Genomic DNA, 25,191 nt, shown 5'->3' with positions numbered 1-25,191 from the left:
TGGGGTGTGGTTGGGAGGGGTTGGTTGGTGGTCTGGGGTGTGGTTGGGAGGGTTGGTTGGTGGTTTGGGGTGTGGTTGGGAGGGGTTGGTTGGTGGTCTGGGGTGTGGTTGGGAGGGGTTGGTTGGTGGTCTGGGGTGTGGTTGGGAGGGGTTGGTTGGTGGTCTGGGGTGTGGTTGGGAGGGGTTGGTTGGTGGTCTGGGGTGTGGTTGGGAGGTTGGTTGGTTTTCTGGGGTGTGGTTGGGAAGGTTGGTTGGTGGTCTGGGGTGTGGTTGGGAGCGGGGTTGGTTGGTGGTCTGGGGTGTGGTTGGGAGGTTGGTTGGTGATCTGGAGTGTGGTTGGGAGGTTGGTTGGTGGTCTGGGGTGTGGTTGGGAGGGGTTGGTTGGTCTTTGGTGTGGTTGGGAGGGTTGGTTGGTGGTCTGCGGTGTGGTTGGGAGGTTGGTTGGTGGTCTGGGGTGTGGTTGAGGAGGTTGGTTGGTGGTCTGTGGTGTGGCTGGGCGGGGTTGATTGGTCTTTGGTGTGGTTGGGAGGTTGGTTGGTGTTCTAGGGTGTGGTTGGGAGGTTGGTTGGTGGTCTGGGGTGTGGTTGAGGGGGTTGGTTGGTGGTCTGTTGTGTGGCTGGGAGGGTTGGTTGGTGCTCTGGGGTGTGGTTTGGAGGGGTTGGTTGGTGGTCTGGGGTGTGGTTGGGAGGTTGGTTGGTGGTCTGGGGTGTGGTTGGGAGGGTTGGTTGGTGGTTTGGGGTGTGGTTGGGAGGGGTTGGTTGGTGGTCTGGGGTGTGGTTGGGAGGGGTTGGTTGGTGTTCTGGGGTGTGGTTGGGAGGGGTTGTTTGGTGGTCTGGGGTGTGGTTGGGAGGGGTTGGTTGGTGGTCTGGGGTGTGGTTGGGAGGTTGGTTGGTGTTCTGGGGTGTGGTTGGGAAGGTTGGTTGGTGGTCTGGGGTGTGGTTGGGAGCGGGGTTGGTTGGTGGTCTGGGGTGTGGTTGGGAGGTTGGTTGGTGATCTGGAGTGTGGTTGGGAGGTTGGTTGGTGGTCTGGGGTGTGGTTGGGAGGGGTTGGTTGGTCTTTGGTGTGGTTGGGAGGGTTGGTTGGTGGTCTGCGGTGTGGTTGGGAGGTTGGTTGGTGGTCTGGGGTGTGGTTGAGGGGGTTGGTTGGTGGTCTGTGGTGTGGCTGGGCGGGGTTGATTGGTCTTTGGTGTGGTTGGGAGGTTGGTTGGTGTTCTAGGGTGTGGTTGGGAGGTTGGTTGGTGGTCTGGGGTGTGGTTGAGGGGGTTGGTTGGTGGTCTGCTGTGTGGCTGGGAGGGTTGGTTGGTGGTCTGGGGTGTGGTTTGGAGGGGTTGGTTGGTGGTCTGGGGTGTGGTTGGGAGGTTGGTTGGTGGTCTGGGGTGTGGTTGGGAGGTTGGTTGGTGGTCTGGGGTGTGGTTGGGAGGGTTGGTTGGTGGTCTGGGGTGTGGTTGGGAGCTTGGTTGGTGGTCTGGGGTGTGGTTGGGTGGGTTGGTTGGTGGTCTGGGGTGTGGCTGGGAGGGTTGGTTGGTGGTCTGGGGTGTGGTTGGGAGGGTGTTGGTGGTCTGGGAAGTAGTTGGGAGGTTGGTTGGTGGTCTGGGGTGTGGTTGGGAGGTTGGTTGGTGGTCTGGGGTGTGGTTGGGAGGTTGGTAGGTGGTCTGGGGTGTGGTTGGGAGGCTGGTTGGTGGTCTGGGGTGTGGTTGGAAGGGTTGCTTGGTGGTCTGGGGTGTGGTTGGGAGTGTTGGTTGGTGGTCTGGCGTGTGGTTGGGAGGGTTAGTTGGTGGTCTGGGGTGTGGTTGGAGGGTTGGTTGGTGGTCTGGGGTGTGGTTGGAAGTGCTGGTTGGTGGTCTGGGGTGTGGTTGGGAGGCTGGTTCGTGGTCTGGGGTGTGGTTGGGAGTGTTGGTTGGTGGTCTGGGGTGTGGTTGGGAGGTTGGTTGGTGGTCTGAGGTGTGGTTGGGAAGGTTGGTTGGTGGTCTGTGGTGTGGTTGGGAGCGTGTTGGTGGTCTGAGGTGTGGTTGGGATGTTGGTTGGTGGTCTGGGGTGTGGTTGGCGGTGTTGGTTGGTGGTCTGGGGTGTGGTTGGGAGGTTGGTTGATGGTCTGGTGTGTGGTTGGGAGGGTTGGTTGGTGGTCTGGGGTGTGGTTGGGAGCATGTTGGTGGTCTGGGGTGTGGTTGGGAGGTTGATTGGTGGTTTGGGGTGTGGTTGGGAGGGTTGGTTGGTGGTCTGGGGTGTGGTTGGGAGGGTGTTGGTGGTCTGGGGTGTGGTTGGAGGGTTGGTTGCTGGTCTGGGGTGTGGTTGGGAGAGGGTTGGTTGGTGGTGTCTGGGGTGTGGTTGGGAGGGTTGGTTGGTCGTCTGGTGTGGTTGGGAGGGGTTGGTTGGTGGTCTGGGGTGTGGTTGGGAGGGTGTTGGTGGTCTGGGGTTTGCTTGGGAGGGTTAGTTGGTGGTCTGGGGTGTGGTTGGGAGGTTGGTCGGTGGTCTGGGGTGTGGTTGGGAGAGGGTTGGTTGGTGGGATCTGGGGTGTGTTTGGGAGGGGGCTTACAGGTGGATCTGAGCCAGGATTAGGGTGGATATGGAGGTTTCAGGGGTTGTGTTGGGAATAGCTTTAGGGGAATGAATACAGCATTGGGTTGGGATTGGTCGGATTTTATGGGATGAATATGTGTTGGGTTCAGCGTGGGCTTGGAGTGGGTTTAGGGATACAGTTGAAGTGAGTTGGTGCTGCTGTTGGGGCAAATTTGGGGTGAGATTGGGGTCTGGTCTGAGACAGGGTTGGTTTGGTATGTGAGTGGGTATAGGGGTGGTTGGGGATGTTGATGTGATTGGGATGGGGTTGTGTTGGTAGTAGATTAAGGGACAGGTCTGAGCTGGGATTGGGATGCGGTTGGAGGGGTTTATATGGTTGATCCAGGGAGAGGGGAGCAAAATGGATAGTGTGGCTGCGTGGTCGGCTCATTTAATACCCATAGATAAGAAACATTCTATCCGCACCTTCAACTACGAGTCAGCCAATCAGATACCCCACAGTGCAGCACCAGAGAAGCCTCCCGAGCTCTGCATAATCATGCAAATACAATCACTTGGGGACACAGTGATCAACTGCATATACACACTGTCACCACTAGGGGACACACTGAACAATTACATATACACTGTGACCACTAGAAAACATACTAAACAGTTACGTGTGTATAGTAGTTATAAAAATACAATCAGGTAATTAATTGTTAAGCTGCAAAGTAAAACAATTAAACAGTCTAATCTAAGAATTGACCAAACTAATCCAACAGAATCTATGTGGGTACAAAGCATTTTGGAAAGTCCAGCAGCACTACAGAAATACAAATCTTTTGCTCGTTCTTTGCCAATGATGGGAAAAAAGACCATGCCCAACTGGTGAGAGTAGGGAGACCAGACATGTCAGCATAACAATTTTCAATCAATTACAGAAAACATTTACACTGATGTTGCCAGGACTTGATGACCTGAGTTCTAGGAAAAGGTTGAGTAAGTTAGGACTTGATTCCCTGGAGTGCAGGAGAACAAGGGGAGATTTGATAGAGGTATGCAAAATTATGCGGGGTATAGGGATGAGGTAAATGCAAGCAGGCTTTTTCCACTGAGGTTGGGTGAGACTACAATCAGAGGTCATGAGTTAGGGGTGAAAGTTGAAATGTTTAAGGGGAATACAAGAGGGAGCTTCTTCACTCAGAGGGTGAGGAGAGTGCAGACGAGGTGCCTGTGCAGGTGGAGGACTGAGATTGATTTCAACATTTAAGAGAAGCTTGGATAGGTACATGGATGGGAAGTGTATGAAAGGCCACGTCCAGATCAGGGTGGATGGGACTAGGTAGAATTATAGATGGGCTGAAGGGCCTGTTTCTGTACTGTAGTACTCTATGACTCTCTGTCTCTGTGATATTTTCCTGATTCCACCACTAGAGCCAGACATGGCAGCAGTCAGGACAATGGCCGTGCCTTCGCTTCAGGCTGGGGAGGAAGAGGCCCCTTCACCCATCAGGGACAAGGAGATGAAGGTAAAAGGTCTCTCATTCACAATAGTGCTGATCCCCTAGGATCTGAGGAAAGACATCTTGTACTGGGCTAATGCTGGCCATTGCTAAAGTGTCACTGCCCTTTGACAAGGTCCCCCATGGTAGGCTCATAATCAGAATCAGGTTTAATATCATTGACACATGTCGTGAAATTTGTTGTTATGCAGCAGCAGTGCAGTGCACTACATAATAATTAAAAACTGTAAAATGTCATCAGAAATATATATATAATTTAATTAAATAAGTAATGCAAAAACTGAGCAAAAACAAAGAAAAAAATAGTGAGGTAGTGTAGAAGGGTTCCCTGTCCATTCAGAAATCTGATGGTGGAGGGGAAGAAGCTGTTCTTGAGACATTGAGTGTGGATCTTCAGGCTCCTGTAACTCCTCCATTGAGAAAAGGGCATGTCCTGCGTATTAGGGGTCCTTAGTGATGGATGCTGCCTTTTTGAGACGTCACCTTTTGAAGATGTCCTTGATGGAGGGGAGGCCAGTGCCTGTGATGGAGCTGGTTGAGCTTACAACTCTCAGCAGCTTTTTCCAATCCTGTGCAGATAGGCCTAGATAGAGTGGATATGGGGAGGATGTTCCCTATATTGGGGGAGTCTAGCACCAGAGGGAACAGCCTCAGAATCGAGGGAATCCATTTAGAACAGCAATGAGAAGGAATTTCTTTAGCCAGAGGGTGGTGAATCTGTGGAATTCATTGGCACAGATTGCTGTGGAGGCCAAGTCATTGAGTATATTTAAAACGGAGGTTGATGGGTTCTTGGTAGTTGGGGTGTCAAAGGCTACGGGGAGAAAGCAGGAGGATGGGGTTGAGAAGAAAAATGGTTTAACCATGATGGAATGGCAGAGCAGACTCTATAGGCCAAATGGCCTAATTCTGCTCCTGTCTTTTATGATCTTCCATCTCATGTCAGGTGATGAGCCCTTGTTTGGAGTTCAACTTACTGTGCATTGTCCCATTCATGCTCGCTCTCTTCCGTGACTGATAGTGTGGGAAATCAATAACCCCACACACACAGCTAACCACTCTGTCCTCTTCTGATCAATATAACTCTTTTAATTATTATACTTGTTATGTTTAATTAGCCCTGAGCCGTTGCTAACTAGGATTTCTAACCACTGGTGATCGATGTTTCATTGACTCCACACCACTCCTGCCTGTTTCTTCCCTTCCACCCCTCCTTTACCCCATCTCTTCAGTACCTCATGTCTTCAATACGGAGCAAACTCGATGGGCTGAATGGCCTTATTCTACTCCTGTATCTTATGGTCTTATGTTATCCTCTCCTGTGTTGAATGATTATAAGATCATAAGATGTAGGAGCAGAATTAGGCCATTCAGCCCATCAAGTTTCCTTCACCATTCCATCATGGCTGATTTACTATCCCTCTCAACCCCATTCTCCTGCCTTCTCCCTATAACCTTTGATGCCCTGACTATCAAGAACCTCAGCTTTAAATATACTCAATGGCTTGGCCTCCACAGTCACCAGTGCCAATGAATTCCACAGATTCACCACTCTCTGGATAAAAAAAGTTCCTCCTCATCTCTGTGAGGGCTCCCTCGTGTGATAAAGCAGACCCCTGACCTCACAATCTACCTCGTTATGATCTTGCATTTTATTGTCTACCTACACTTTTCATTCTGCATTGTTACTGCTTTACCTTGTTCGACCTTAATGTGCTGTGTAGTGATCTGATCTGTGTGCACACTAGCAAGTTTTTCACTTTATGTGACGATATTAAACCCACTCTCCCGCTCTCTCTGATACCTCTGACACACATCTATTTCCCAATAATACATTGCAATACACACTCTCTCTCTCTCTCTCTCTCTCTCACACACACACACACACACACACACACACACACACACACACACACACACACCTATTTCCCAATAATACATTTTGAATTGCTGCTATGGGCTTTTCCACAGCAAGTCTCAGTCCTGAACCATTTATGTGTTTGGTAATGATGGCAAAGAACAAACTCAGCCGAGTGCTTCATTGATTCACTGAGGGGAAGCTGTTGGGTGTGATAGCACAGACATGGTCGGGATGGGGAATGGGTCTCATGGATGTGTTGTTAGAGCTTTCATCTACTTCAGCGGGAAGACAGTTTGTAGAAGAAATGGATAGGGAAGGTTTCGGGTAGGGGTTCCCAACCAGAGCTCCATGGACCCCTGCTGGTATTGGTCCAAGGCATAAAAATGGTTGTGAACCCCTGGTTTAGAGGGATATGAGATGAATCTGGGCAAATGGGACTAGCTTTGATAGGCTTCTTGATCTGTATAAATGTGTTGGGTATAAACGTCCACAGTTCATTGTCAAGTTCACTGTTATGAAACATTGAACACAGAACAGTACAGGAACAGGCCCTTTGGCCCACAATTTTGTGCCAAACCAACTAAATTAGTAGAATGGCTAACTACGCTAATCCTTTCTGCTTACCCAGCATCCATATGCTTCCATTTTTCTCACATTCATGTGTCTATTTAAACATCTCTTAAAAGTCTTTACTGTTTCTGCCTCTACCACCACCCCGGGCAGCTCATTCCAGACACCCACCACTCTCTGTGTAAAAAAAAAACTTGCCTCTCACATCTCCTTTGAATTTACCCCCTCTCACCTTAAATACATGCCCTCTGGTATTAGACATTTCAACCCTGGGGAAGAAGACTGTCGACTCTATCTATGCCTCTCATAATCTGGAAAACCTCTATCAGCCTCTGACCCTCCAGAGAAAAGAACCCAAGTTTGTCCAGCCTCTCCCCATCTACACAGGAGCATGTCAACAGAGATGCAAAGCAAAGCATGCAGTTTTACCACAGGTACATCATACAAGAAAAAAGACGATTATGACAATAAGAAAAGAAGCCATTGTAGTGCAAAGAGACCACAGTTTTATACTGAGATAGTGATTCAGTTTCTACCAGTTGGTTCAAGAACCGAATGGTTGAAGGGCAATACTGTAGCTGTTCCGGAACCAGGTGGTGTTGTGCTTCAGGCTTCCGTACCGCCAGCCTGAAGGTGACTATGAGAAGATGGCATGGCTCAGATGGTGGGGATCTTTGATGATGGATGCTGTCTTCCTGAGGAAGCTCCTGTAGATAGTACGGATGCTGGGGAACGATGTGCTTGTGATGTACGTCTCTCTGGAGCTTTGTGGGTGCTGGGGGACGATGTGCTCGTGATGTACGTCTCTCTGGAGCTTTGTGGGTGCTGGGGGACGATGTGCTCGTGATGTACATCTCTCTGGAGCTTTGTGGGTGCTGGGGACGATGTGCTTGTGATGTACGTCTCTCTGGAGCTTTGTGGGTGCTGGGGGACGATGTGCTCGTGATGTACGTCTCTCTGGAGCTTTGTGGATGCTGGGGAACGATGTGCTTGTGATGTACGTCTCTCTGGAGCTTTGTGGGTGCTGGGGCACGATGTGCTCATGATGTACGTCTCTCTGGAGCTTTGTGGGTGCTGGGGGACGATGTGCTCGTGATGTACGTCTCTCTGGAGCTTTGTGGGTGCTGGGGAACGATGTGCTCGTGATGTACGTCTCTCTGGAGCTTTGTGGGTGCTGGGGGACGATGTGCTCGTGATGTACGTCTCTCTGGAGCTTTGTGGGTGCTGGGGGACGATGTGCTGTCTGCAGCTTGTTCTGTTTCTGTTGAATGGCTGTACCAGACCACAATCAGATACCTTGAAGGTCTGTTTTCCATCTTGTACTCACTGTGACTCTGAATGATTCGAAGCTGCTTTGTTTATTAACCCACCGTTGCTTGTACATCCAGTCTCACCATGGGACACATCTTTGAGAAGGAGGTAGCCATCGATCTCCGTCAAAGCTCCCTTGCCTGAACTCTCTGTTGCTCTTAACATCACGTGTGGCAGAATGTAGGTCTCCTCCACCTGTACTGTTAACTCTACTGCACATCTCACTGCGCTGGTGACTGCGCCACCCCTGCACCGGGGTTGCAGTGTGAATGCACAATAAAATGCTTTCACTAACCACAAGGACTGAGAGTTTGATGTCTTTACTTACCCCACTAGCACTCAGGCACACCCACTCTTCGCGGTTATAAACTTCATTTATTTAGAGATACAGCACGGTAACTGGCCCTCCCCGTCCATCGGGTCCACACTGCCCGATTACACCCATGGGAACAACTAACACACTAACCCTCACGTCTTTGGGATGTGGGAGAAGCCTGGAGTACTCAGAGGAAACAACGTGGTCACGGGGAGAACGTACAAACTCCTCACAGACAGCGATGGGAATTGGAGCTGCAGCTCGGTGACCTTCAGCTCAGACAGGAGAATGAGGAGGTGATAGACGGGAGCTACCGGGAGGCAATCACCCTTAGGCTGCAGGAGATAGGTAGCTGGGTGACTGTCAGGAGAAGGAAGGGAACAGAGTACACCTGTGGCCATTCCCCTCAATAATAAGTATACAACTTTTGATACTATTGAGGGGGACAACCTATCAGGGGGAGCCACAGTGACCGGGTCTCTGGCACCGAATTTGGTGCTGTGGCTCGGAAGAGCAGAGAGGTGAAGAGGACTGCAGTACTGATAGGTGATTCCCTAGTCAGAGGGACAGAGACGAGGTTCTGTGGGTGTGATAGGGACACCCAGATGGTATATTGCCTCTCTGGTGCCAGGATCGAGGTTGTCTCGGATTGGGTCCATGGCATTCTCAAGAGTCAGAAGTCTTGATGCATCTTGGCAGCAATGACAGAGGTAGACAAGGTGAGGAGGTCCTGAAGAGAGATTTTAAGGAGCTACATAGAAAGCTGAGAAACAGGATCTCCAGGGTAGTAATCTCTGGATTGCCACCTGTGCCGCGTGCCAGTGAGGGTAAGAATAAGATGATTTGGCAGATGACTGTGCGGTTGAGGAACTGGTGCAGGGAGCAGGATTTCAGACTACTGATATCATTGGGATCTCTTCTGGGGAAGGTATGGTCTGTACGAAAGGCAAGTGTTACACCTGAGCCCGAGGGGCAGGTTGGCTAGAGTTGTTCGAGATGGTTGAAACTAATTTGGCAGGGGGATGGGAACCGGAATGATAGTGCTGAGGATGAGGTAGTTGGTTTACAAACTGAGGCAGTGGGTAGTGAGACTCCAAGCAAGGAGAGGCTGATGACAGGATAAAATAACAGTCAACAGGATGAATTGCATTGTAAAATGCGGACAAAATCGAAAAGGTTGAATACAGAACTGGAGGTGTTATATTTGAATGCACGCAGTATATGGAATAAGATAGAGAACTTGTAGCACAGTAACAGAATGGCATGTATGATGTTGTAGGCATCACTGAATCATAGCTGGAAGAAGATTATTGCTGGGAGCTTAATGTCCAAGGATACACATTCTATCAAAAGCACACACAGGAAGGCAGAGGGGATAGTGTTACTCTGTTGGTAAAAAATGAAATCAAATTATTAGAAAAAGGTGACTGCAAGGGTAAAACAACCCTATTGTGAGTTATATAAAGAACCAAAAACAGTAGTAAGGATGTGGTCTTCAAATTACTACGGGAAATTTACTACCAAATTTCCCTCAGGATTAATAAAGTATATCTATCTATCTATCTATCTATCTATCTATCTATCTAAATAGAAAATGCATGCCAAAAAGGCAATGTTAAAATAATCATGGTAGATTTCAATATGGAGGTGGATTGGGAAAATCAGGTTGGTGCTGGAGTCCACGAGGGAGGATTTCTAAAATGCCTATGAGATGGCTTTTTAGAGCAGCTTGTGGTTGAGTCCACTAGGGGATCAGCAGTTCTGGACTGGGTGTTGTGCAATGAACCAGAATTGATTAGAGAGCTTTAGTTAAAAGAACCCTCAGGGTAAAGTGATCATAATATGATCAAATTCATCCTGGAATTTGAGAAGGAGAAGGTAAAGTCAGATGTATCAGTATTACAGTGGAGTGAAGGGAATTACAGAGGCATGAGAGAGGAGATGGCCAGAATTGCTTGGAAAAGAACCCTGGTAGGGATGACAGCAAAGCAGCGGTGGCTGGAATTTCTGGAAGCAATTCGGAAGGCACAGGATATAGACTTACCAAAGAGGAAGAAGTATTCTAAAGGCAAGATGACACAACCATGGCTAACAAGAGAAGTCAAAGTCAACATAAAAGCACTAGAGAGTACATAGAATAGCGCAAAGATTAGTGGGTAATTCAAGGATTGGAAAGCTTTTAAAAATCCACAGAACCCTAACCCTAAAAGGGTCATTAAGAAGAAAAAGATGGAATATGAAAGTAAGCTAAACAATAATATTAAAGAGGATACCAAAGGTTTCTGCAGATACATAAAGTGTAAAAGAGAGAAGAGAGTGGATATCAGACTACTGGAAAATGACACTGGAGAGGTAGTAATGGGGGCAAGGAAATGCTGGACGAACTGATGAAGTATTTTGCATCAGTCTTCACTACGGAAGACACTAGCATAAGTTCCAAATTGTCAGGGGGAAGAAGTGTGTTAAGTTGCCATTGCCATGGAGAAGGTTCTAGGGAAACTGAAAGGTCTGAAGGTAGCTAAGTCATCTGGACCGGATGGTGTACACTCCAAAGTTCTGAAAGAGGTGTGTAAAGAGATTGTGAAGGCATTAGTAATGATCTTTCAAGGATCACTAGATTCTGAAATGGCAAACACGAGAAAATCTTCAGACGCTGGAGATCCAAATTAGCACACACAAAATGCTGGAGGAACTCGGCAGGTCAGGCAGCATCTACAGCAAAGAATAATCTATCGGTTTCAGGCCAAGACCCTTCTTCTAGAGGTTCTAGAATGGTTCTGGAAGACTGGGAAATTGCAAATATCACTCCACTCTTCAAGAAGGAAGAGAGGCAGAACGAAAGGAAACTATAGGCCAGTTATTCTGACCTCAGTGGTTGGAAAGATGTTGAAGTCGATTTTTAAGGATGTAGTTTCAGAGTACATAGAGGCACATGATAAAATAGGCCATAGTCAGTATGGTTTCCTTAAGGGAAAATCTTACCTGACACATCTGTTGGAATTTTTTGAAGAATGAATAAGCAAAATAGACAAAAAAGAATTGGTTGATATTGTGTACTTGGATTTTTAGAAGGCCTTTGACAAGGTGTCATACATGAGGTTGCTTAACAACTTAAGAGCCCGTGGTATTACAGGAAAGATTCTAGCATGGATAAAGCAGTGGCTGATTGGCAGGAGGCAAAGTGTGGGAATAAAGGGAGCCTTTTCTGGTTGGCTGCCAGTGACCAATGTTGTTCTCCAGGGGTGTGTGTTGGGACCGATTCTTTTTACAAAGGCTGATGGAATTGATGCCTTTGTTGCAAAGTTTGTGAGTGATATGAAGATAGGTGGAGGGAGAGGTAGTTTTGAGGAAGCAAAGATGTTACCAAAGAATTTAGACAGATTAGGAGAATAGGCAAAGAAGTGGCAGATGAAAAACAGTGTCAGGAAGTGTATGGTCATGCACTTTGGAAGAAGAAATAAAAGAGTAGTCTATTTTCTAAGTGGAGAGAAAATTCAAAAATCTGAGGTGCAAAGGGACTGGGGAGTCCTTGTGCAGTATTCCTTAAAGGTTAATTTGTGGGTTGAGTCAATTGTGAAGAAGGCAAAGAGCATTCTTTTCAAGAGGACTAGAATGTAAAAGCAAGGATGTCATTTTGAGGCTTTATAAAGCACTGGTGAGGCCTCACTTGGAGTATTCTGAGCCATTTTGGCCCCCTTGCCTTAGGAAAGATGTGCTGATACTGGAGAGTGTTCAAATTAACTTCACAAAAATTATTCCAGGATTGAATGGCTTGTCATATGAAGAGCGTTTGATGGCTTCAGGCCTGTATTCTCCAGAACTCAGAGGAATGAGGGCTAACCTCGGTGAAGCCTATTGAATGGTGAAAGGCCTTGTTAGAGTGGATATGGAGAGGATGTTTCCTATGGTGGGAGAGTCTTGGACCAGAGGACACAGCCTCAGAATAGAGGGGTGTCCTTTTAGAATGGAGATGAAGAGGAATTTCTTTCACCAGAGAGTGGTGAACCTGTGGAATTCTTTGCCACAGGCAGCTGTGGAGGCCAAGACTTTATGTCTGTTTAAGGCAGAGGTTGATAGATTCTCGATTGGTCATGGCATGAAGAGATACGGGGAAAAGGCAGGAGATTGAGGCTGAGATGAAATGGCAGAGCACACTCGCTGGGCCAAATGACCTAATTATGGCCCTGTATCTAATGGAATTGAACCCGTGTCACTGGTGCTCTAATAACATTACACCAACCACTACTTCCCCATGTTGTAGCTATATTCTCTCCTTCTCTGTAAACACAATATCAGATCTTAATGAAGACACCAGGGACTGGGGATGCTGGAATCTGGAACCACAGATTGTCTGCTGAAAGGACAAGACAGATGTTTCTTTATCCACTGAGTCCTCCCAGCAGCTTATTCGGGGGTGATGTTGCTGTCAGAGCTGCTAAGTTTATATTTTATTCGATTGAGTGATACAGCATTGAATTGTCCCTTCCAGACCAGCAATCCACCAATTTAACCCTAGCCGAATCACAGGACAATTTACAATGACCAATTAACCTACTCACTGGTGCATCTTTGGACTGTGGGAGGAAACCCGTGAGCTCACAGGAAGGAATGTACAAAATCCTTACGGATAGCGTTAGAATTCAACTCTGAACTCTGTCGCCCTGAGCTGTATCCGCATTGCACTGGCCACTATGCTACCGTGGTGTTTGGAAAGGTGTGGTGACCAGGCTTCGCCAGCTTATGTACCTGATATGTATAGAGTGTGGCAGTACAGACAGTGGTCCGGCCAGCTCTCTGCCGAGAGAAATCTGCCAGTGACAAGAGATTCTGCAGATGCTGGAAATCCAGGGCAACGCACACAAAATGCCGGAGGAACTGAGCAGGCCAGGTAGCATCTCCGGAAATGAATAAAGTGTTGACATTTCAGATCGAGACTCTTAATCAGGACTGGAAAGGAAGGGGGCAGAAGCCAGAATAAGATCATGAGGGATACAACCTGGCAGGTGATGGGGGGGGGGGGTGCGGAACAGGTGAAAGAAGTGAATGGATGAAGAAGGAGGACTCTAATTGCAATAATCTTAGTTCCTTAAGGTTGTCATAGCTGGGGGGGAGGGAAAGTGGGTGAATAGTGGGGATGAGCTCTCACTATCTATTAAATGATCCCAAAGATGTACGTCTCAAATAGCCTCTGACATCCAAGTCCTGCTCCTGGCCTTCATGATTGGCTTACTAAGCCCAGCAGAACCATTTCTACGGACAGGAGAAGGGGCAAAGATGGATTACAGGCACCTTAAAACCAATTGCTTTGGGCCAATGGGGCTCGTCAACTGTGGTTGGCAGCTCAGCGAAGAGAAACAAAACTGATCTCAAACCTCCACCACCTTGTATCTATAACCATTCATGGGGAAGGCTTCAGGAGTAAACCAAGAGGGAAATATCCAGAGCTGGAGTCCGTAACGCAGTCCTACATTGGTTTCAAATCTGACCAGCACCTCCTGCGATGCTGCTGGTACCAATCTGTATCGGTCTCTGCCATTCCTTTGGACATCAGCTGCATGGAGAGGGGGAGCCTGCTACATGGGCAACAGCTTCTTCTCCATATCATACTTCCTTTGGCTCGCGTATCTAGACATCTGGGACACAATATCCACAGTCAACCCAGACCAGTGGAGGGCCTCCTTGGATAATAATCTGGAAGTAAGGAAGAATTTAATCAAGACCTCTTTTGGATCCAAGGGTTCTTTGGAGGTCAAGATCAAGACGATAGGGCGCCACGGGAGTGTAGCCATTAGCGCAATGCTTGGGGCATTGGAGTTCAGAGTTTAATTCTGAAGCCATCTGGAAGGAGTTTCACGTTCTTCCCGTGACAATGTGGGTTTCCTCTGGGTGCTCCGGTTTCCGCCCACATTCCAAAGAAGCGGCAGATGGAGTTCAACCCAGATAAGAGTGAGGTGGTTTATTTTGGTAGGTCAAATATGATGGCAGAATATAGTATTATTGGTAAGACTCTTGGCAATGTGGAGAATCAGAGGGATCTTGGGGTCCAAGTCCATAAGACACTCAAAGCAGCTGCGCAGGTTGACTCTGTGCTGCAGGGATGTGGACTACAAATTACAACTGGAAATAGAAAAGGCTTGTCAGAAGGGCAGTGTTATGATAATTGTGGGGTATTTTAACATGCGAGTGGATTGGGAAAATCAGGTCAGCACTGGATCTCAAGAGAGAGAATTTGTAGAATGTCTGCGAGATGGCTTTTTAGAACAGCTTGTTGTTGAGCCTACTAGGGGATCGGCTGTACTGGATTGGGTATTGTGTAATGAACCGGAGGTGATTGGAGAGATTGAAGTGAAGGAACCCTTAGGAGGCAGAGATCATAACATGATTGAGTTCACTGTGAAATTAGAAAAAGAGAAGCCGAAATCTGATGTGTCGGTATTTCAGTGGAGTAAAGGAAATTACAGTGGCATGAGAGAGGAACTGGCCAAAGTTGACTGGAAAGAGACAATGGCGGGAAAGACAGCAGAGCAGCAGTGGCTGGAGTTTATGCGAGAAATGAGGAAGGTGCAAGACAGGTATATTCCAAAAAAGAAGAAATTTTCGAGTGGAAAAAGGATGCAACCGTGGTTGACAAGAGAAGTCAAAGCCAAAGTTAAAGCAAAGGAGAGGGCATACAAGGAAGCAAAAATTAGTGGGAAGAGAGAGGATTGGGAAGTTTTTAAAACCTTACAAAAGGAAACCAAGAAGGTCATTAAGAGAGAAAAGATTAACTATGAAAGGAAGCTAGCAAATAATATCGAAGAGGATACTAAAAATTTTTTCAAGTATATAAAGAGTAAAAGACAGGTGAGAGTAGATATAGGACCGATAGAAAATGATGCTGGAGAAATTGTAATGGGAGATGAGGAGATGGCGGAGGAACTGAACGAGTATTTTGCATCAGTCTTCACTGAGGAAGACAGCAGTATACCGGACACTCAAGGGTGGCAGGGAAGAGAAGTGTGCGCAGTCACAATTACGACAGAGAAAGTACTCAGGAAGCTGAATAGGCTAAAGGTCAATAAATCTCCCGGACCAGATGGAATGCACCCTCGTGTTCTGAAGGAAGTAGCTGTGGAGATTGCGGAGGCATTAGCGATGATCTTTCAAAAGTCGATAGATTCTGGCATGGTTCCGGAAGACTGGAAGGTTGCAAATGTCACTCCGCTATTTAAGAAGGGGACAAGGAAGCAAAAAGGAAATTATAGACCTGTTAGCTTGACATCGGTAGTTGGGAAGTTGTTGGAGTCGATTGTCAAGGATGAGGTTACAGAGTACCTGGAGGCATATGACAAGATAGGCAGAACTCAGCATGGATTCCTTAAAGGAAAATCCTGCCTGACAAACCTATTACAATTTTTTGAGGAAATTACCAGTAGGCTAGACAAGGGAGATGCAGTGGATGTTGTATATTTGGATTTTCAGAAGGCCTTTGACAAGGTGCCACACATGAGGCTACTTAACAAGATAAGAGCCCATGGAATTACGGGAAAGTTACATACGTGGATAGAGCGTTGGCTGATTGGCAGGAAACAGAGAGTGGGAATAAAGGGATCCTATTCTGGTTGGCTGCCGGTTACCAGTGGTGTTCCACAGGGATCAGTGTTGGGGCCGCTTCTTTTTACATTGTACATCAATGATTTGGATTATCACAAGACAAGACAAAGGAGCAGAAGTAGGCCATTCCGCCCATCGAGTCTGCTCTGCAGCTCCCCCATGAGCTAAACTATTCACCCATCTATGGAATAGATGGCTTTGTGGCTAAGTTTGCTGATGATACGAAGGTAGGTGGAGGGGCCGGTAGTGCTGAGGAAACGGAGAGTCTGCAGAGAGACTAGGATAGATTGGAAGAATGGGCAGAGAAGTGGCAAATGAAGTACAATGTTGGAAAGTGTATGGTTATGCACTTTGGCAGAAAAAATAAACGGGCAGACTATTAGTTAAATAGGGAAAGAATTCAAAGTTCTGAGATGCAATGGGACTTGGGAGTCCTCGTACAGGATTCCCTTAAAGTTAACCTCCAGGTTGAGTCGGTAGTGAAGAAGGTGAATGCAATGTTGGCATTCATTTCTAGAGGAATAGAGTATAGGAGAAGAGATGTGATGTTGAGGCTCTATAAGGCGCTGGTGAGACCTCACTTGGAGTACTGTGGGCAGTTTTGGTCTCCTTATTTAAGAAAGGATGTGCTGACGTTGGAGAGGGTACAGAGAAGATTCACTAGAATGATTCCGGGAATGAGAGGGTTAACATATGAGGAACGTTTGTCCGCTCTTGGACTGTATTCCTTGGAGTTTGGAAGAATGAGGGGAGACCTCATAGAAACATTTCGAATGTTAAAAGGCATGGACAGAGTGGATGTGGCAAAGTTGTTTCCCATGATGAGGGAGTCTAGTACGAGAGGGCATGACTTAAGGATTGAAGGGCGCCCTTTCAGAACAGAAATGCGAAGAAATTTTTTTAGTCAGAGGGTGGTGAATCTATGGAATTTGTTGCCACGGGCAGCAGTGGAGGCCATGTCATTGGGTATATTTAAGGCAGAGATTGATAGGTATCTGAGTAGCCAGGGCATCAAAGGTTATGGTGAGAAGGCAGGAGAGTGGGACTAAATAGGAGAAAATGGATCAGCTCATGATAAAATGGCGGAGCAGACTCGATGGGCCGAATGGCCTACTTCTGCTCCTTTGTCTTATGGTCTTAAGAAGGCATATGGTGTATTGGCCTTCATCAATCGTGGAATTGAACTTAGGAGCCGAGAGGTAATGTTGCAGCTATATAGGACCCTGGTCAGACCCCACTTGGAGTACTGTGCTCAGTTCTGGTCACCTCACTACAGGAAGGATGTGGAAGCCACCCATAGAAAGGGTGCTGAGGAGCTTTACAAGGATGTTGCCTAGATTGGGGAGCATGCCTTATGAGAATAGGTTGAGTGAGCTTGGCCTTTTCTCCTTGGAGCAACGGAGGATGAGAGGTGACCTGATAGAGGTATATAAGATGATGAGAGGCATTGATGATGTGGATAGTCAGAGGCTTTTTTCCAGGGCTGAAATGGTTGTCACAAGAGGACACAGGTTTAAGGTACTGGGAAGTACGTACAGAGGAGATGTCAGGGTTAAGTGTTTTACGCAGAGAGTGGTGAGTGCGTGGAATGGGCTGCTGGCAAGGGTGGTGGAGGCGGATACGATAGGGTCTTTTAAGAGACTTTTAGATAGATTCATGGAGCTTAGAAAAATAGAGGGCTATAGGTAAGCCTAGTAATTTCTAAGGTAGGGACATGTTCGGCACAACTTTGTGAGCCGAAGGGCCTGTATTGTGCTGTAGGTTTTCGATGTTTCTATGACGTAGCAGTTAGTAGGTGAATTGGTCATTGTAAACCAGGGGTCCCCAACCTTTTTCACACTGCGGACCGGTTTCATATTGACAATATTCTTGTGGACCGGCCGACCGAGGGGCGGTGGGGGGGGTGGTGGTAGGGTTGCCAACAAACAAGAGTAGCAGTCAAATTCGTTGTGTTTACCCCGATAAGACCACAATGGCCATGAAGCCTTGCGCGGGCACCAGTGCGCATGCGTGTGCCTGCCGATTGTTTTCTACAAATCGGTTTTGGCGATTCTGTCCAGGGGGGCGGGGAGGGAATGTTAATCACGACCGGAATATAGGTGATAAGTGGCTAATACACTCAATTTCGTTTCTAAAAGGGTTTATCTAATGAATTTAATATTAAACACATAGCGCATATTTTCCTCGCATGAATATAGTGATAAGTCAATTATCAGGGGAGCTTGAAGTAAATGTTGAACGAACTTCCAGTAGAAGTGGTAGAGGCAGGTTCGATATTATCATTTAAAGAAAAATTGGATAGGTATATGGACAGGAAAGGAATGGAGGGTTATGGGCTGAGTGCAGGTCAGTGGGACTAGGTGAGCATAGCGTTTGGCACGGACTAGGAGGGCTGGGATGGCCTGTTTCCATGCTGTAATTGTTATATGGTTATATAAGTCACTTATAATAGCATCATAACATTTTAAGTTACGTTTGGATATCAAACACACAGCGCATATTTTCCTCGTATGAACATATAAAATCATTGCAACACACCAATATCGCTGAATCAGTGGGAGCCCTGGGCTTGTTTTCCTGCAACAAGACGGTCCTATCGAGGGGTGATGGGAGACAGTGATACTCGAAGGGGGTTCCTTATGTCCAGTCTATTCTGCAATTTAGTTTTCGTTGCATTCATTGCAGAGATATGTTGGAAACAGAAGCAACGTTTTCAGTGCTTTCGTGTCTATCTCAGGATCGTCAGCCTTCACTTTGATCCGGAATGCCGGCAGAGATGTTATGTCAAACATACTTTTCAGCCTGCCATCATTTGCAAGCTCGAGGAGTTGATCTCCTTCCTGCGCTGACATGGATGACGCGCGGGTAATGACCACGCGTGCGTTCAAGCTCAACAGTGGGCGTGACAGGGAATGAGGAAAGGTGCAGCTGACTCATATCGCCAAATCATATCGTTTCCTCGCGGCCCGGTAGCATATGCTTTGCAGCCCGGTACTGGTCCGTGGCCCGGTGGTTGGGGACCGCTGTTGTAAACTGTCCCGTGACTAAGCTAGGGGTAAGTAGGTGGGCTGCTGGGTGGCACGGCTCAAAGGACAGGAAGGGCCTGTTCTGCTCTGTACCTCTGAAGAAAAGTAAATAAGTAAATAAATAAAACTTATGGCTAAGCAATTTAATTTAATGTTATAAGTGTTAAAAGATGAACTGAGAGAACAAAGGAAAGCCAAAGGAAAAAGTAATCGTAGTCATCTCATACTTAGACTAGAGTTAACACAAATTCCAGTGATAACAATCAACCCATCAAGTAGCTAGATACAAGCAGTGTAACACCTGCTGCTGAGAAACTAGGAAACTTCCAGGAAGATACAGAAACAACGATATGTTTCTTACAGAAAATTCACTGAGCCATTACTTGTAAATAGGTGAGTATACAGAATAACAAAACAAGCATAGGAAAGTGAAACTACAAGAAAATAATAATTCCACACCCCAATCCAACACCTCCTCTGGAGCAAAGACAGAGGAAAGTTCATAGGGATCACATCAGTAAAATTTACTTTAATGGTTACCACTGTGCAGTGTTTTTATATTGAAATGTTGCCACAGCCATGATTAACCCCGGGTGTAAACAGTGAATAGCATTAATTAGGTTATGAACAACACACACAAAATGCTGGAGGAACTCAGCAGCTCAGGCAGCATCTATGGAAATGAATAGTCATAGTCATACTTTATTGATCCCGGGGGGAATTGGTTTTTGTGACAGTTGCACCATAAATAATTAAATACTAATAAAACCATAAATAGTTAAATAGTAATATGTAAATTATGCCAAGAAATAAGTCCAGGACCAGCCTATTGGCTCAGGGTGTCTGACCCTCCAAGGGAGGAGTTGTAAAGTTTGATGGCCACAGGCAGGAATGACTTCCTATGACGCTCTGTGTTGCATCTCGGTGGAATGAGTCTCTGGCTGAATGTACTCCTGTGCCCACCCAGTACATTATGTAGTAGATGGGAGACATTGTCCAAGATGGCATGCAACTTACACAGCATCCTCTTTTCAGACACCACCGTGAGAGAGTCCAGTTCCATCCCCACAGCATCACTGGCCTTACGAATGAGTTTGTTGATTCTGTTGGTGTCTGCTACCCTCAGCCTGCTGCCCCAGCACACAACAGCAAACATGATAGCACTGGCCACCACAGACTCGTAGAACATCCTCAGCATCGTCTGGCAGATGTTAAAGGACCTCAGTCTCCTCAGGAAATAGAGACGGCTCTGCCCCTTCTTGTAGACAGCCTCAGTGTTCTTTGACCAGTCCAGTTTATTGTCAATTCGTATCCCCAGGTATTTGTAATCCTCCACCATGTCCACACTGACCCCCTGGATGGAAACAGGGGTCACCAGTACCTTAGCTCTCCTCAGGTCTACCACCAGCTCCTTAGTCTTTTTCACATTAAGCTGTAGATAATTCTGCTCACACCATGTGACAAAGTTTCCTCCCGTAGTCAATAAACAGTCAATGTTTCAGGCTGACTCTGTTCATCAAATGAGATTATGATCTTTAGTTTATAGGCTGAAAGTTAACAGTGGCATTTACACAGACATCATCTGACGTTTACCTGACTGGGTCTCTTTGTTTTAGATCAGTAATCTTTAAATTCAAGTTCATCTTTACACAAGTATACATGATGAGACCGGGGTGGTGGCCGTGAGTTCAATAGTCTCACAGTCTGGGGGAAGAAGTTGTTTCTTATCCTAAAATTCTTGTCCTAATGCCAAGGTACCCTCCTGCCTGATGATAGGGGGTCACAGAGATTGCTGGATTGATGGCAGGGATAACTGACAATGCTGAGGGTCCTGTATAACTCAGCGCTCTTGATAAATATCTCTAATGGGTGGAAAAGGAACCCTGATGATTCTCTCAGCAGTCCTCTCAATCCTTTGTAGGGCCTTGCAAGTCCCATACCAGACAATAATACAACTGGCCAGGACTCCTGTAAAACTTGGTTAGAATGGGGGGTAGGGGAGCCTCAATCTCCTCAGGAGGCAGAGACGCTGCTGTGCTTTCTTGACCAAAGAGGTGGTGAAGTTGGCAGTATACCTGATTGGGTCTCTGATTTAGGTCAGTAATCTTGCCTTGTGGTTATGTTAAATTCACTTATAGCTTTTAGAAGTCCCTGGATCAAGACAACACGATGCCCAAGTGAAATCTGAGGTTGGTACTGTCAATATTGTGTCATTTCTTTCTGCCTTCATGAGCAATGCCAAACCACTGACTGTTTTCTTTTCTCTTCAACCACTGCATTAGCAACACACCAGAAAGCTTTCTCCAGCCAGGACAACCAGCGAAACCAGAAAACAGTCTCCAGCCAAGAAGGCCATTGAAAATAGAAACCCATCTCCAGGGGCAGTGGGTTTTCAGTTGTCTTCTAGAAAGGTGATGGATGCATCTGTCCATCGGAAAGAAGCTGTGTCCCTGGAAGCTGGTGCAGGTAGTGAGTCCAAGCCTTTGGACAAGAACCGCCATAGCCCCCATGTCAAAGGGGCAGAAAGTGCTACCAAGTCAAGTTCTCTGGAACGCAACATGATTCCAATGAGACCCCCCCAGGCACTGGGCTCCGAAACCGGAGCTGTTAGAACGAGTATTGAACATGCTGCCCCTCGCCCCAGGGTGCCCTGCACAGCCGAAATCAAATCTCTGAGCTCGCAGCCTCTTCTGCGGGCCGTTTCCTGGGAGTGTCTGGAGGTGGACGGGGAGCTGAACGCGCCCCCAAGCCCCCCTCTCCAGACTGTCGAGAGCTTCGATTTCAGCGTACTCGACACCAGCCAGCTTAGAGCCTTCGACTGTAAGGAACTGCCCGTCGAACCAAAGCTGCAGAAACTCACCAAACTGCGTGAGGTAACTTCGCCGCTTGTCAGGCGCTCCCTGCCCGCAGAACGGGGTGCATGCTTTTTCCTGGAAGGGGAGGCTGGGACCGCTGTCTCCCCTCCTGTCTGCGCTGACGCACAGGGTCACTGCTCCTTGATGGACGAATCAGCCGAGGTCCGGTTAAGCGAATGCCTGGAACCTTTGCTCTGGTTCCTGCTTTGTCACTGTCTGCATGTACAAAATGCTGTCACCTCAACACCTTAAAATCGTATACTCGTGCTCTGCTATCTCGCCAAATCACTTCACTGCCGTCATGTTCTTGCCTGGCAATGAGCGCACGCTTCCTTTAACCACATCTAGAACATCGAGTTCTTCACACAGAGAGTGGTGGGTGTGTGGAACGCACTTCCAGGGGTGGTGGTAGAAGCAGACCCCTTAGGGGCATTTAAGAGACTCGTGGATGAAAGGAAAGTCCTCGGGGTGGGGGGTGGGCAGAGCATGCAGAGCTTAGCGCAAGGTGTACGTAATATTAAGATGCTGCAGTAACCGGCGACTTCTCAATCTACCTCATCATGGCCCAAGTTCGTTTAATTGTCATTCAACCATACAGCCAAACGAAATAGTGTTACTCCAGGGCCAAGGAGAAAAATGCAGTATCAACAGTCATACACAGACACACACAGCATATATAGCATATATAATTATGAAAATCGTGACCTGGATGTGGGGGTAGAAGGGTGGGTTGGCAAGTTTGCAGACGACACAAAGGTTGATGGTGTTGTAGATAGTGTAGAAGATTGTCAAAGATTGCAGAGAGACATTGATAGGATGCAGAAGTGGGTTGAGAAGTGGCAGATGGAGTTCAACCCGGAGAAGTGTGAGGTGGTACACTTTGGAAGGACAAACTCCAAGGCAGATACTTGGTAGTGTGGAGGAGCAGAGGGATCTTGGGGTACATGGCCACAGATCCCTGAAAGTTACCTCACACGTGGATAGGGTAGTTAAGAAAGCTTATGGGGTGTTAGCTTTCATAAGTCGAGGGATAGAGTTTAAGAGTCGCGATGTAATGATGCAGCTCGGTAAAACTCTGGTTAGGCCACACTTGGAGTACTGTGTCCAGTTCTGGTCGCCTCACTATAGGAAGGATGTGGAAGCATTGGAAAGGGTACAGAGGAGATTTACCAGGATGCTGCCTGGTTTAGAGAATATGCATTATGATCAGAGATTAAGGGAGATAGGGTTTTACTCTTTGGAGAGAAGGAGGATGAGAGGAGACATGATAGAGGTGTACAAGATAATAAGAGGAATAGATAGAGTGGATAGCCAGCGCCTCTTCCCCAGGGCACCACTGCTCAATACAAGAGGACATGGCTTTAAGGTAAGGGGTGGGAAGTTGAAGGGGGATATTAGAGGAAGGTTTTTTACTCGGAGAGTGGTTGGTGCGTGGAATGCACTGCCTGAGTCAGTGGTGGAGGCAGATACACTAGTGAAATTTAAGAGACTACTAGACAGGTAGATGGAGGAATTTAAGGTGGGGGGTTATATGGGAGGCAGGGTTTAAGGGTCGGCACAACATTGTGGGCCGAAGGGCCTGTACTGTGCTGTACTATTCTATGTTCTATGTTCTAATAGAAAACGTAGTTGCAAAAAAAAATTATATATAAAATAATAATGATATAGCCCAAGTCCCTGAGTGTCACAGCCTGTAGATTGATGGTGCATCTGAGGTTGTCCTGGAACCACGTTCCTGTAAGAACAATCCCGTAGCAGTTCCTCATCTCGTGCAAATGCAGCCACTTGCTCAATTTTCTATTTAACCACTTTGGCGTACTCAGGAATGGAAAGGTCTGTATTGGTGGTGTGCAACGTTTTCTGCCGTGCCTTGGTTCATGTGACAATTTAAAAACCAAGCCCTGAGCATCAGCACCTGCACACAGACATGGGCTAAACTGAGGCCAATGAGACTGGTTTAGATGGCTGGCTTGGTCAGCATGGACCAGTTGGGCCGAATGGCCTTTATCCACATTGTGTGGCTCTATGACCTTATGCTTGTGCAAGAAAATACTTTCGAAGACAGAGAAAATCACAAGATGATATGATACAAATAATAATGTTTAGATGCACAATTTTGCACATGAGAAGTGGCTACAATTGGATCCAGTCTTAGGTTCAAATCATTCACTGAATTCCCACTTCCCTTATAATAGGTACTAGATTGAAATTATTTTCTCTTTCTCTCCCTTTCTCACTCTCTCCCCCTCAGCCCTCCTCTCACCTCCCTTTCCTCCCCCTCCACCTCTCCACCCCTCTCCTCATCTTTGTCTCTCTCTCTCTCTCTCCCTCCCTCCCTCTCTCTGTCTTTCTGTCCCCCCCTCATCTTCTCTCTCCCCATTTGTCTCCCCCCTTTCTACCCACTTGCCTCATGTCACTCTCACCCTCTCCTTGCTCTCTTCATCCTCCAAATTTCCCCTTTCTTGCTGATTTAACCCTCTCCTCCCCACTCCCTCCCAGCTGCTCTCCAATCCTCCAAGTAATAATACCTCTTATATATCAGAGTGGGCCTTTCGGCTGGTTGGAGCGCATGCGATTTGGACTGTGGTTTGCTAACACTGATGTTCACTCAGAGGGAGTTCCTGAACACCCGGATGCAGGAATAGGAGGAGAGTGGTACTGTGGTCGACTGCATGACGCTCCCACGCACCTGTTGATAGGATTTTTACACAATTGTGAACTCTTCACAATGCCATTAAATGCGAAACTATCTTTGACAAACTTTCTGCATCTCTTTACTTCTTGGTCAGGGTCGAGCTGTCTATGTGGGGGCGGTATGATACAGAGAGTAAAGCTGTTGCCTGTGCAGCAGGCTCTCCCTCTCCTCAAAGTGGATGAATCCGAAGGTTCAGGAGGATGATTCCAGGAATGAAGGGGTTAACATATGAGGAGCATTTGACTGCTTTGGGCCTGTACTCACTGGAATTTAGAAGAATGTGTGAGAATCTCATTGAAACCTACCAAATGTTGAAAGGACTAGACAGGGTGGATGTGGAGAGGATGTTTCTTATGGTGGGGGCTGTCCAGAACTCGAGGGCACAGTTTCAAAATCGAGGAGTGATCTTTTAGAACAGAGATAAGGAGGAATTTTTTTAGCCGGGGGTGGGAGGGGGTAGGGAGGGAATGACGACTCAGACCATGAGAGGCCTGCGTCAGGCATTTTCATGCCTTACAAGGCACAGATTGAAAGTCTGTGTGGGACACCACTCCTCGCACAGACACTAGAGCAAACACAACCTCGAACTAGCCACCTTCAGATCACTAAATGAACGCCTTCACCACTTGGCCACGTGCCCAACAAACGTTTTTAGCCAGAGTGTACTGAATCTGTCGAATGCTCTGCCACAAACTGTGGAGGAGGTCAAGTCTGTGGGTATATTTAAAGCAGAGGTTGATCGTTTTCTGATCAAAGGATATGGCGAGAAGGCAGGTGTGTGGGGTTGAGTGGGATCCAGGATCAGCCATGATGGAACGGCAGAGCAGATTCGATGGGCTGAATGGCCGAATTCTGCTCCTATGTCTTATGGTCTTAAAGGAACGGCAGAGACCAATACAGTTTGGCACCAGCAGCGTCGCAGGAGTTGCCGGTCAGCATTGAA

General features: G+C 47.2%; 1 protein-coding gene across 4 annotated transcripts in view; it reads left to right on the top strand.

Moving 5' to 3' along the window:
* mrvi1 (murine retrovirus integration site 1 homolog) overlaps positions 1 to 25,191 on the top strand; it is a 207,697-nt gene that overhangs the window by 107,606 nt on the left and 74,900 nt on the right. For 3 of the 4 annotated variants that reach the window (XM_063061567.1, XM_063061565.1, XM_063061568.1), the window contains exons 9-11: positions 3,933 to 4,027; positions 20,837 to 20,887; positions 20,981 to 21,571. In XM_063061567.1, the coding sequence (XP_062917637.1) occupies positions 3,933 to 4,027; positions 20,837 to 20,887; positions 20,981 to 21,571 (737 nt within the window). The remainder of the gene's footprint in view (positions 1 to 3,932; positions 4,028 to 20,836; positions 20,888 to 20,980; positions 21,572 to 25,191) is intronic. The other variant, XM_063061569.1, reaches the window with a different exon arrangement.

Source organism: Mobula hypostoma, chromosome 11 (assembly GCF_963921235.1).
Source record: "Mobula hypostoma chromosome 11, sMobHyp1.1, whole genome shotgun sequence".
Lineage (NCBI taxonomy): Eukaryota > Metazoa > Chordata > Chondrichthyes > Myliobatiformes > Myliobatidae > Mobula > Mobula hypostoma.
Note: the sequence above shows the minus strand (reverse complement) of the source record. Positions and strands in the feature narration are given on the sequence as shown.